General features: G+C 46.5%; 1 protein-coding gene across 1 annotated transcript in view; it reads right to left on the minus strand.

The window, feature by feature from the left end:
- Window positions 1–12,888, minus strand: part of fance (FA complementation group E) — a 28,388-nt gene extending 15,500 nt beyond the window's left edge. Inside the window, exons 1-3 of the mRNA XM_070858906.1 lie at window positions 12,547–12,888; window positions 8,879–9,533; window positions 156–200 (exon numbers count right to left, since the gene is read on the minus strand). Of these exons, the coding sequence (XP_070715007.1) occupies window positions 156–200; window positions 8,879–9,533; window positions 12,547–12,755 (909 nt within the window). The 5' untranslated portion in view covers window positions 12,756–12,888. The remainder of the gene's footprint in view (window positions 1–155; window positions 201–8,878; window positions 9,534–12,546) is intronic.

A 12,888-nucleotide genomic window follows, 5' to 3' on the forward strand; every position in this document is an offset into this window, starting at 1 on the left:
AATTAGTAAAAGTTATTTTCTGCCCAATACTAATCTAGTGGATGAGCACGCTTTACTCCCTGGGGACTAAAAACATGGCTGAAAATAGCAATAAAATGTAAGATATATGAACATTTTGTTTTGTGTGGATCAAAAACACTTAAAAGAACACTTACCTCTGAATCTGCTTCAAACAGATCCCTCAGTCTGGATACTGAAGACTGTTAAAGAAAAACATAATTCAACAGATTTAGAAACTAGGAAGTTTATGCAATCAGCAAGGCTCGCTGGTCCAGACACTCTGGTCCATTCTGTAGTCACCCTCAGCCCCCCTCCCATTCCCACGGCACCTTTCTGTGCAAGCGCAGGAGATGCAACACCTGCCCTTTTACCTCCTCTCTTCCCACTATCCAGGTCAAACCGATTTACTTGTACTTCTTTCAATTTAGTATACTGTATTCGCTGCTCACGATGTGGTTTCCCCTACATTAGGGAGACCAAGCGTAGATTGGGTGACCGCTTTGCGAAACGCCTCCGTTCAGTCCGCAAGTGTGACCCCGAGCTTTCGGTCGCCTGTCACTTTAATTCTCCACTCCACCCCCAATCTGACCTCTCCGTCCTCTGTCTCCTACACTGTTCTGATGGAGCTCAATGCAAGCTCGAGTTACAGCACCTCATCTTTAGTTTAGGCACTTTACAGTCTTCTGGACTCAACATCGAGTTCAATAATTTCAGAGTGTAACCGCTGCCAATCTTTGGCTCCCTTCCCCGCCCCCGAAGCGTTTTTTTCCCCCTCCTTGACTCCAATGGTAGCTGGTCATTATTCTGCCATTCACACCCTATCTTGACTAATGTTTTTCTAACTCCTGGCATTACCATTTCAATTCAGTCCATCATCCCTTTTGTCTTTCTAATCTCTCCTGCCTTCCACCCAATCACAGACCTTCCCTTTTGTTCTTTCTTCCCCTCCCCCTTTCACTGCTTGTTAAAAATCTGTTCTTTTCAAATACTCTCCAGTTCTGACGAAGGGTCATCGACCCGAAATGTTAACTCTATTTCTCTGCTGCCTGACCCACTGAGATTTCCAACTTTTTCTGTTTTTATTCCAGATTTCAGCATCCGCAGTGTTTTGCTTTTGTATTAGTTAACAAATCCGTGCTGACTTCCCTTAATTAATTCATACACTTGTCCAAGCGACTGTTAATTTTGTCCTGGATTATAGTTTGTAAAAGCTTCCCCATCACTGAGGTTAAGCTGACTGGCCTGCAGTTGCTGGGTTTATCCTTGCACCTTTTTTTGAACAAGGCAATTTTTCAGTCCTCTGACACCAGCACATATCCAAATATTACACCAAGGTTGCGAACAGTCTGGTTCAGCCTCAGACAGCTGCCAGGGAGAGAGAGGGATGGAGTCGGTGGCTAGTGAATGGAGTTTGTAGCAAGGACCAAAGACAATGGCTTTGGTTTTCCCAATATTTAGTTGGAAGAAATTTTTGCTCATCCAATACTGGATGTCGGACAAGCAGTCTGACAATTTAGAGACAGTCGAGGGGTCTGTTATGTCTTGAATAAAGAATCTGACCAGATACTGTAAGCTCAAAGTAACATGTGACCGTAGTCCTTTATTACAGGTCTCCAAAGTGCCTCTCCAGCCTGTGAGGCCTCCTTATGTACAGGTGCTCCCAAGGGATTCCGGGATCCCTTGGGACTCCAGGAGATGAGCCCTCTGGTGGTTAAACAAGGTATTTACAGGTTTACATATATAACACTCACCCACCCCACCCCCTCAAAGTCAATAGTGTAACTATTAACAATGTGAGTCGATCTGGGGCCTTCCTTTCCCTGGTTGATCGTTTCGGTGAAAATGCTGGTTTTGGTGAGTCGTTTGTTGGGCCCTCGTAGGGCTGCTGTGCAGCTGGCCTTGCCGGGCTGCTGGGTGTGGCGAGTCCTGCTGGGCTGCTGCAGGTGATGGGTTCTGCTTCGTGGTCAACTGCTGGGTCGGTTACCACTTGTGTGTATGTTGGAGGGTAAAAAAAGGTAGAGTCTATTGTGGGTTGTTCTGGATAGTCTGTGAATCTGAGTTTGGTTTGGTCCAAGTGTTTATTGCAGGTGAATCCATTTGAAAGTTTGACCAGAAACACCCTGCACCCCTCTTTGGCCACGACAGTGCCGGGAAGTCACTTGGGACCTTGTCCATAATTCAACACAAATACAGGATCATTAATCTCGATTTCGCGTGACACATTTGCGCGATCATATGTATTCTGTTGAAGCCGCCTGCTCTCTACCCGTTCGTATAGATCAGGGTGGACTAACGAGAGCCTTGTCTTAAGTGCCCTTTTCATGAGCAGTTCAGCAGGGGGGCGGGGGGAACCCCAGTGAGCAAGCGGGGTCTTGTGCGGTAACTAAGCAGGACTCGGGATAGGCGAGTCTGCAGTGAGCCTTCGGTTACCCTCTTCAAGCTCTGCTTGATTATTTGCACTGCTCGCTCTGCCTGACCATTGGACGTTGGTTTAAACATGTTTGATCCCATTGCGGGTTATGAACTCGGCACTGGTGAAGCACGGCCCATTGTCACTCATAAGGACATCAGGCAGGCCGTGCGTGGCAAACCTGGCCCGCAGGCTTTCAATGGTGGCAGCGGACATGCTTGCCGACATTATCTCACATTCAATTCATTTGGAGTACGCATCTACAACCACAAGGAACATTTTTCCCCAAGAATGTGCCTGCATAGTCGACATGGACCCTGGACCATGGTTTGGAGGGCCAGGACCATTAACTTAGTGGCGCTACCCTGGGTGCATTGCTTAACTGTGAACATGTGTTACATTTGTGCACGCAGGACTCTTAAGTCTGCATCGATACTGGGCCACCACACGTGGGATCTGGCTATCGCTTTCATCATTACAATGCCTGGGTGGGTACTGTGGAGGTAATTAATGAAAGTGTCCCTGCCATTTTTTGGCACCACTACCCGATTACCCCATAGGAGGCAGTCTGCCTGTATGGATATTTCATCTCTGCGCCGCTGGTACGGCTTTAGTTCTTCCTGCATCTCTAACGGGACAGACCAACTCCCGTGGAGCACAGTTTTCTTTTCTAAGGACAGTAAGGGATTCTGGCTCGTTCAGGTTCTAATCTGTCAGGCGGCAACAGGTGATTGCTCATTCGAATGCTCCCATTACCATAACTAAATCTGCGGGCTGTGCCATCTCCACCCGTGGTGGGCAATGGCAGCCTACTGAGAGCATCGGCACAGTTTTCTGTGCCTGGCCTGTGGCGGATGGCGTAGTTGTATGCAGACAACGCGAGCACCCATCTCTGAATGCGGGCTGATGCATTTGTATTTATCCCCTTACTTTCCGAAAAGAGGGATATAAGTGGCTTATGGTCGGTTTCCAATTCAAATTTGAGCCCAAACAGATATTGATGCTAACGCTTCTTTTTCGATCATGCTGTAGGCCCTCTCGGCCTTAGACAGACCTCTGGATGCATAAGCAACCGGTTGCAATTTCCCAGATTCATTAGCTTGTTGCAATACACACCTGATACCGTATGACGATGCATCACATGCTAGTACCAAACGCTTACATGGATCATACAACACAAGTAATTTGTTTGAGCATAACAGTTTCTTAGCTTTCTCAAAGGCATTTTCTTGGCTTTTACCCCATACCCATTTATCTCCTTTCCGCAGTAAAGAGTGCAGTGGTTCTAACAGTGTGCCAAGACCCGGTAAGAAGTTATCAAAGTAGTTCAGGAGTCCTAGAAATGACCGCAGCTCCATCACGTTCTGTGGTCTCGGTACGTTCTTGAATGCCTCCGTCTTCGAATCGGTGGGCCTGATGCCGTCTGCCGCGATTCTTCTCCCCAGGAACTCCACTTCAGGCGCCAGGAAAACGCACTTCGAGAGTTTTAACCTGAGCCCCACACTATTAAGCCAACTAAGAACCTTCTCCAGGTTCTGCAGGTGCTCGACGGCATCCCGACCTGTAACCAAGATGTCGTTGTGGAAAACCACGGTGCGCGGGACCGACTTCAGCAAGCTTTCCATGTTCTTCTGGAATATTGCCGCGGCTGATCGAATCCCAAACGGGCATCTGTTGTAAATGAAGAGACCTTTGTGCGTGTTGATGCAGGTGAGGTCCTTCGATGATTCCTCCAGCTCCTGTGTCATATAGGCCGAGGTCAAGTCCAGCGTCGTGAACGTTTTTCCTCCCGCCAGCGTCGCAAATAGGTCGTCTGCCTTTGGTAGCGGGTATTGATCCTGCAGGGAGAAACGATTGATAGTTACTTTGTAATCACCACAGATTCTGACGGTGCCGTCTTCCTTGAGGACGGGAATAATCAGACTGGCCCACTCGTTGAATTCGATCGGCGAAATGATGCCCTTTCGTTGCAGCCGGTTCAGCTCGATCTCCAAACTCACTCGCCTTGTGATGGATGGGTCACGCCCCCGGAATCAAGTGGATCTGCACTTTTGCTCCTTGGAACTTCCCGATGCCTGGTTCGAACAGCGAGGAGAACTTGTTTAGGACCTGGGCACATGGAGTGTCGTCGACGGACGAGAGCGCTCGGACTTTGTCCCAGTTCCAGCGCATCTTTCCCAGCCAGCTCCTGCCGAACTGCGTGGGGCCATCGCCCGGTACCACCCAGAGTGGTAAATTGTGCACCGCTCCATCATAGGAGACCTTTACGATAGCACTGCCGATTACGGGAATCAGTTCCTTTGTATACGTTCTCAGTTTAGTACGAATGGGAGTCAGGGCTAGTCTTGAGGCCTTGCTGCACCACAATTTATCGAAAGTCTTTTTGCTCATTATGGACTGGCTCGCGCCTGTGTCCAGCTCCATTGACACCGGGTGTCCATTTAATTCAACCTTCAGTATTATCGGGGGACACTTTCTGGTAAATGTGTGCACTCCATATACCTGCCTCCTCAGTCTGAGGCTCTGGTTCGTCGTGATCCACCATGGATCTGTTCTCCTCTGCAACATGGTGGTTTGCAGGATTAGCAGGGTTTGCAGCTCGCCTGCACATGCGTTGGAGGTGTCCCATTGTTCCACAGCCCTTGCCAACGTATCCTTTGAAGCAGCACGAATGGAAACGATGATCACCTCCGCAGCGCCAACAAGGTGTTAATGGCCTTGCATTCACCACCCTTGATGGTGGACTCAGACATCTGCAGACGTGTAGCTGCAGGCATGGGAGTCCTGCCCTGTACGTTACGATTCGAAAACAACATCACTTTGTTCACAGTACTTGCAGCAACACTCATGTGCTGAGAGATCTGTTTGGTATTGTCACTGGTGGCGATGAACGCCTGGGCTATCGCTATGGCTTTATTCAAAGTTGGGGTCTCTACAGTCAAAAGTTTGCGAAGTATTACTTCCTGGCCAATGCCAAGTACAAAGAAGTCCCTGAGCATGTACTCCAAATGTCCTTCAAATTCGCAATGTCCTGCAAGGTGTCTTAGCTCGGCAATGTAGCTCGCCACTTCCTGGCCTTCAGACCTCTTGTACGTGTAGAACTGGTACCTCGCCATCAGAACACTTTAATTCGGGTTTAGATGCTCCCGGACCAGTGTGCACAAATCATCGTACGACTTCTCTGTGGGTTTCGCTGGAGAGAGCAGATTTTTCATGAGGCCATATGTTGGTGACCCGCAAACGGGAGGAGGATCGCCCTTTGTTTGGCAGCGTTCACTTCTTTTTCCAATTCGTTGGCCATGAAGTATTGGTCAAATCGCTCCACGAAGGTTTCCCAATCATCTCCCTCAGAAAATTTCTCCAGGATGCCCATGGTTCTCTGCATTGTTGCGGTGGGGTTCGTCTTCTGTATCTTGTCGCCAGTTGTTATGTCTTGAATAAAGAATCTGACCAGATACTGTAAACTCAAAGTAATGTGCGACCGTAGTCCTTTATTACAGGTTTCCAGAGTTCCTCTCCAGCCTGTGAGGCTTCCTTATGTACAGGTGCTCCCAAGGAATTCCGGGATCCCTTGGGACTCCAGGGGATGAGCCCTCTGGTGGTTAAACAAGGTATTTACAGGTTTACATATATAACAGGGTCAAGAGAAGTGGTGGGGAGGTAGAGCTGGGTATCATCAGCGTACACGTGGAAACTGACGCTGTGTTTTTGGATGATGTCCCCGAGGGGCAGCATGTAGATGAGAAATAGGAGGGGGCCAAGAATAGATTCTTCGGGGACACCAGAGGCAACGATGCGGGAGCAGAAAGAGAAGGTGATTCCCTGGCTACGATTAGCTAGATAAGAGGTGAACCAGGCGAGTAGTCTCGCCAAGCTGGACGATGGTGAAGCAGCGTTGGAGGAGGATGGTGTGGTCAACCATGTCAAAGGCTGCAGACATGTTGCAAAGGACAAGGAGGGATAGTTTACCTTTGTCACAGTCACATAGGATGTCATTTGTGACTTTGATAAGCGTCATTTCAGGCGGGGGCGGAAACCTGATTGGAGGGATTCAAACATGGAGTTGCGGGAAAGATGGGCAGGGATTTGGGAGGTGACAACATGTTCAAGGACAACAAGTTCAAGTAACATGGAGAAAGTATGTTAGACTAAGGCAAGATCTGAAGGAGTCCCCCACAGCACATCAGGCAGAAGAATATGTTAAAATGTGTAACCGAGTGAGAGTGGGCTTGGTGAAATGAACCAGGTTTCAGTCAGATTCAGGGTGACAATGCACTCATCCTGGATAAGACCAAATAGGAGGATCTTGTAAGAACGTAACAAATAGGAGGAATAGGCCATTCAGCCCTTCGTGCCTGCTCTGTCATTCAATAAGCTCACAGCTGATCTTCTACCTCAACTCCACTTTCCTGCACTATCCTCATATCCCATGATTCCCTTGGTATTCAAAAAACTATTTGATCTCTGTCTTGAATATACTCAATGTCTGAGCATCCACAGCCCTCTGGGGTAAAGAATTCCAAAGAGTCACATCCCTTTGAGTGAAAAAATGTCTCTTCATCTCAGTTCTAAATGGCCGACCCCTTATTCGGAGACTGTGACCCCTGGTTCCAGACTCCTCAGCCAGGGGGAAACATCCTCACTGCATCTACCCTGTCAAGCCCTGTAAGAATGTTGTATGTTTCAATGAGATCACCTCTCATTCTTCTAAACTCTAGAGAATATAGGCCTAGTCTACTCAATCTCTCCTTATAGGACAATCCCCCCATCCCAGCAATCAGTCTGGTTAACCTTCGTTGCGCTTGCTCTATAGCAAGTATATCCTGTTAAGCCCCATAAGATTTTTATAAGTTTCAATTAGATCACCTAACATTCTTCTAAACACTAGGGAATAGAGGCCTAATCTACTCATAGGACAATCCTCCCTCAACCCAAGAATCAGTCAAGTGAACCTTTGATGCACTCCCTCTATGGCAAATATATCCTTCCTTAGGTAAGGAGATCAAAACTGTACACAGTGCACCAGGTGTGGTCTCACCAAGGCCCTATATAAATGCAGTAAGACTTCCTTACTCTTACACTCCAATTCTTTTGTACTAAAGGCTAACATACCATTTGCTTTCCTAATTGCTCACTGTACCTGCATGTGATTCGTGTGCAAGGACACCTCTGAATACCAACATTTCCCAGTCTCACCATTAAAGAAAATTTCTGCTTTTCTATTTTTCCTACTGAAGTAGATAACTTCACATTTCTCCGCACTATATTCCATGTGCCATGTTCTTGCCCACTCACTTAACCTGGCTATATCCCTTGCAGTTCTTGGCATCCTCCTCACAACTTACTTTCCCACCTAGCTTTGTATCCAAGTTTGCTGACGATACATTACACTTGTTCAAGAGAGAGGACAAATATTTTGCAGGACTTGCAAAGTTTATTGCCAGCTTGAGGCTTGTTGGGATGGGAGTTGGAAGGAGGTATTGGGACCGGGAATCAGAAGGGGCACGAGATGGAAAGAATACTGGGAAGGACGGAGAGTGTGGGAGAAGTGGCACCGAGGTACTGCAGGTGACAGGGTAAGCACTGGGAAAGCGACAGGAGAGGATGCTGAGAGAGCCAGCACCTTGTGCCCAACAACCCAAGTAAGAGTAGGGGTAGGCTGTGGGCCTGTTCAGAAGGGAAAAGGCTGTGGGACATGACAGAAACATAGTGATGGGTGGGATAGGAGACTGGCACAGGGACGATGCAGTACATCAGGGAGTGAGGCCAGGAGACGAGATACGGAGTAAGGCAGGACAAAGATGAAGAAAGAAAGAGCATTAATATTGAACCTTTCACATCCTCAGGATGCCCTGAAGCACATCACAGCAAAGTAATGATTAACTAGAACACACTGAACGCCCTGCTCCTCTTTGAATTGTGCCATGAGATCCTTTATATTGAGAGATTGGGCCTCAGCTTACCATTTCAGTCAAAAGACAGCACCCCCTCAGTACTGCACTGAAGTGTCAGCTTAGATGTGCTCAAGTGCTGGAGTAGGGCATGAATGCACAGTCTTCTGACTCAATTGGGAGTGCTACCACTGCAATTAACTGATACCACAAAACAGAGGAGCTAGATAGAAGGGAAGCTTGTGTCCAGAGCTGTTTTACTCCTCTATCTGCCTCACTCCATCCTGCATTAATCTCCTGCCCTTCCTCCCTATTGCAGTGCATCATCGTAATAACTATGGTTCACCCTCAGAGAGCAAATCATTCACAATCCTTTGTACTTCTGTCTGAAAAATATAGTATTTCCAGAATGTTAATACCTGTACACCAGAATTTAATAAACGAATCTCACAAGCTACGGGAGAGATAATGTGCACGATACTGGATGAAGTAAATTACTCAAACTACGGCCAAAACTGATGATAAACAATTCCTGTCAAACATCCTCTACATACATTTGAATAAATGTTACTCATACCTTGACATGTTCTGGCAAATCAAGTCTTTTCTCTGTGTTTGGAGGGGCTTTCTGTTCCACCTCAACAATGTCCAACTTGTTATGCTCCTGTGTATGGATAAGTTGCAAGGTTTCCGAGTTCCCAAGCACTGGGGTGACATCTTGCTTCTCGCTGCCAATAAAAGGCTCCAAACAGACCACCTCTTGTGCCAGTTTTATTTTCTTTGGTGCATTTTGCTCGTCATCGTCCAAAGCAGCTGCACCTTTACCAGAGTTCTTCCGTTTTTTGGAGTTGTGTGTTAATACTGACCTGACTTCTGTATCATCAGAGCCTTCATTACCGCTGCTCTTCTGTTGTTGACTGAAGTACCAGCCTAACCTTTTCTCAGAAGTGGAATGGTCTTCAGAAATCCCCATTAACTTCTGACGGAGACATTTCAATTGCTGCCGAGTTCGGTCTGTATGAGAGACAGGCGTCGAATGACATAGTCCCCCTTCCAAGTCCTGTTCCAGGACATCAACTAATTTCTGTGTCCAGAGATCAGCATCAGGGTTTTGCCTCAGCTGTAGGATGAGATGACGCAGACAGTCTTTAGGTACAACGGCGTTGCCCAAGTGAAGGAAAGATAAGAGGTTTCTTTTGACCATCACTGGCAAAAGATAAAACAATGGTTTTCTAAGAGAGAGCAAACAACAAAACTGTTAGTAAATAGCTGAGACAGAATATTTTGTTACCACAGCTTATCACAAATCCTGCAACCTTATAAACACTTACTCCAGTGTGACTTGCTGCCTGAGTAACACAATTTTGCAGAGGCAGTGGAAATGCCAGAGGATCTCAGTGATAACAAATCACTAGCCCTACATACATGTAACTGCCCAATGAATAGTTGATGAAAGAAAAATGAGAGACTTGCATTTATATAGCGCCTTTCATGACCACTGGACGTCCCAAAGCGTTTATAGCCAATGAAATACTTTTGAAGTGTAATCACTGTTGTAATGTAGGAAATACAGCAGCCAATTTGTGCACATCAAGCTCCCACAAATAGCAATGTGATAATGACCGGATAATTTAAAAAGAAATGTTGATTGAGGGATAAATATTGGCGGTGACACTGTGGATAACTCCCCTGCTCGTCTTCGAGATAGTATGCTCGAATTACATACCTGTACCACGGAAATATAATGAGTGGAGGCACTTTCATTTCTAGGACTCGAGTTCAAATGCAAACCACACTGATAAGTTGAAAGCCTGCTATATCTGCTGGCTGCAAGGGTCCTACATAAAATGAACGTTGAGTGTCTCAATCCAGTTTCTAATGATGGTGGGCTCATAGGAACAGGAGTAGGCCATTCAGCCCCTCGAGCCTGTTCCGACTTTCAATGAGACCATGGCTGATCTGTGACCTAACTCCATACATTCGCTGTTGCCCCATGTCCCCTTAATACCTTTGGTTCACAAAAATCTATCAATCTCAGATTTAGAATTAACAATTGGCCTAGCATCAATTACCTACTGTGGAAGAGTGTTCCAAACTCCTTGCATCCTTTACATGTAGAAGTGTTTTCTAACTTCACTCCTGAAAGGCCTGGCTCTAATTTTTAGACTATGCCCCATATCCTAGGCTCCCCTACCCTATCAGTTCCCCTTAATATCTTGAAAACTTGGAACAAATCCCTCTTGTGTAAATCCATATCAATTTTTATCACTGTATAACAGAGTAATTTAAGAAACTGCATTGTGGTTTATTTGCAGAGAAAGTGAAACAACTGGAATAACAGCCAATTAGTGTAATACCAGGCCTACTAGGTTAAAGGCTCCTTTAACTGGATTCACCCAAAGGCTTTATAAGTACTAAGCCATACAGAACAAGGAAGCCCCAGGTTATATTCCTGGTCTGAGCGGAGTTATCTGATATCAGCTGAAGCAGTGGTAGGATTGTACAATTTGTAGGATTGTATGCCACTGAGTCAGAAGGTTGTGGGTTCAAATCCCACTCCAGGGACTTGAACATAAAAAAAATCTAAGCTGACATTCCAGTGCAATGCTGAGAGAGCGCTGCACTGTCAGAAGTGCCGTCTTTCAGATGAGACTTTAAACTGAACCCCCATCTGCCCTCTCAAATGGACGTAAAAGATCCCATGGCACTATTTCAAAGATGCAGGGGAGTACTGGCCAATATTTATCCCTCAATCCACAAACAAAAAATGCAGATTATCTGGTCATCACATTGCTGTTTGTGGGAGCTTGCTTGTCTGCAAATTGGCTGCCGCATTTCCTACATTACAACAGTGTCTACATGGCAAAAAAGTACTGAACTGGCTGTATAGTGCTTTGAGCCATCTGGTGGTTGTATATAAATCTAAGTTCTTCTCGTTTTCTTTTACAACAATTCTCAGCATCTCCAGGCTGAGGGCATAGGGGGAGAACCCCATCAGGGTACCTACTTCTGATTCAGTGAAGCCTGCTGGATGTACATTGATATCAATCATATGCAAGGGTGGGATTGGGCTCAGGTGGCGAGTTTGCTGGCACTCACTGTCCAAGTTCAAACCTGAAGAGCCAATTGGAGACAGCACCAGAAGGTGGCCACCAACAATGAAACTGTATTCCAAGTCACCACCATAAGGGGCAGAACTTCTAAAACTCATTCGGCACTGGGTTTCTTGTTGGCCACAATTAACCATGTAGGCTTTGTACAATATGGCAAAAGAGTGCATTGATATTGCAGTCCACTCTGCTACGAATGGCGAGAGGGGATGGTTTTCATGATATTCACATACAGCAATTTAATTTCTATAGTGCTCCTCACAAAGAAAACATTTGAGTCCATAATAAGGCAAAAAACAATGGACATTAAATAGGGACAAGAATTGAGGTCGGGGAAGCCAAAAACACAGGCAACGGCTCCTATGGAAAGTCACCAAGGAATCACTGACAAGAAGACAGGTGCTTCCAACTCAAGGAGAAAAAACATCACATTTTCATGCATCTCCTCATAGTTGGATCAACAGCAGGTGCCCAAGAGCAAGTCAATACGTCTTGCAAACATGTGGCAAGTGGTTGAGAGAAAAATAAATAAACAAAAACATATGATCATCAAATCAAGAGGTTAAAAAAAGAACTTGCATTATATACCCCCTCTTCAGGACATCCCAAAGCACTTAAGGAAATTGAAACACTTTTCAAGTATAATCACTGTCGTAATGTCGGCAAACTGAGCAGCCAATTTGTGCACAGCAAGGTTTCAAAAACAGCAATGAGATAAATATGTTGAGTGGTGTTGGTTGAAGGATACATATTAGCCAGGACCCCTGCTCTTTGAATAATGCCACAGAATATTTTACATTCATCTGAGAGGTTAGATAAGACCCTGGTTTGAAGTGTCATCTGAAAGGTAGCATCTCAAACAGTGCACGTCCTCAGTGCTGAAGGGTGAGCCTAGATTATGTCAAGTCTTTGGAGTGAGCCCCACTCCTGTGACCCGTGCACAGAACCGTGACTTCAAAGTGTGCAGTAAAATGAATTCAAAAGCAAAATACTTCGGATGCTGGAACCTGAAATAAAAACTGAGCGGGTCAGGCAGCAACGTGTGGAATTGCAGCATTCCCAATACAATGAACTTATTGCAGTGTTTCCCACACTTGGTGCAGCCCGAGGATCGGGGACAGTGAGCGGGCCTTACAGAATCAGCCTCTGCTCCTCGCCGTCCAACAGCGGCTCCGGCCGGCACAGTGTGTCGGTGAAGGCCCCCCAGGGGAGCGGCTGCTGTGCTTGGAGCCGCGGCAGGAGATGAAAGGCGGCGGCGGCTCCCGATGGGCCCACGGCCAGTGTGTGCAGCAGGATCGGGAACGGCTTCTCAAACTGTGCCAGCAGCGCCTTGTGGGCCTCCATACCCCTCGCGACAAATCACAAGATAGAAGGCAGCCTGGATTGAAATGATGCTGTCACCTCGGGACCAGCACCGACTCGCCTCCTTTCTGGGCTTTTTCTTCAGTTGCCGCCGACGGTTTGAACTATCTGTCGT

The sequence above is a fragment of the Pristiophorus japonicus genome, chromosome 17 (assembly GCF_044704955.1).
Source record: "Pristiophorus japonicus isolate sPriJap1 chromosome 17, sPriJap1.hap1, whole genome shotgun sequence".
NCBI lineage: Eukaryota > Metazoa > Chordata > Chondrichthyes > Pristiophoridae > Pristiophorus > Pristiophorus japonicus.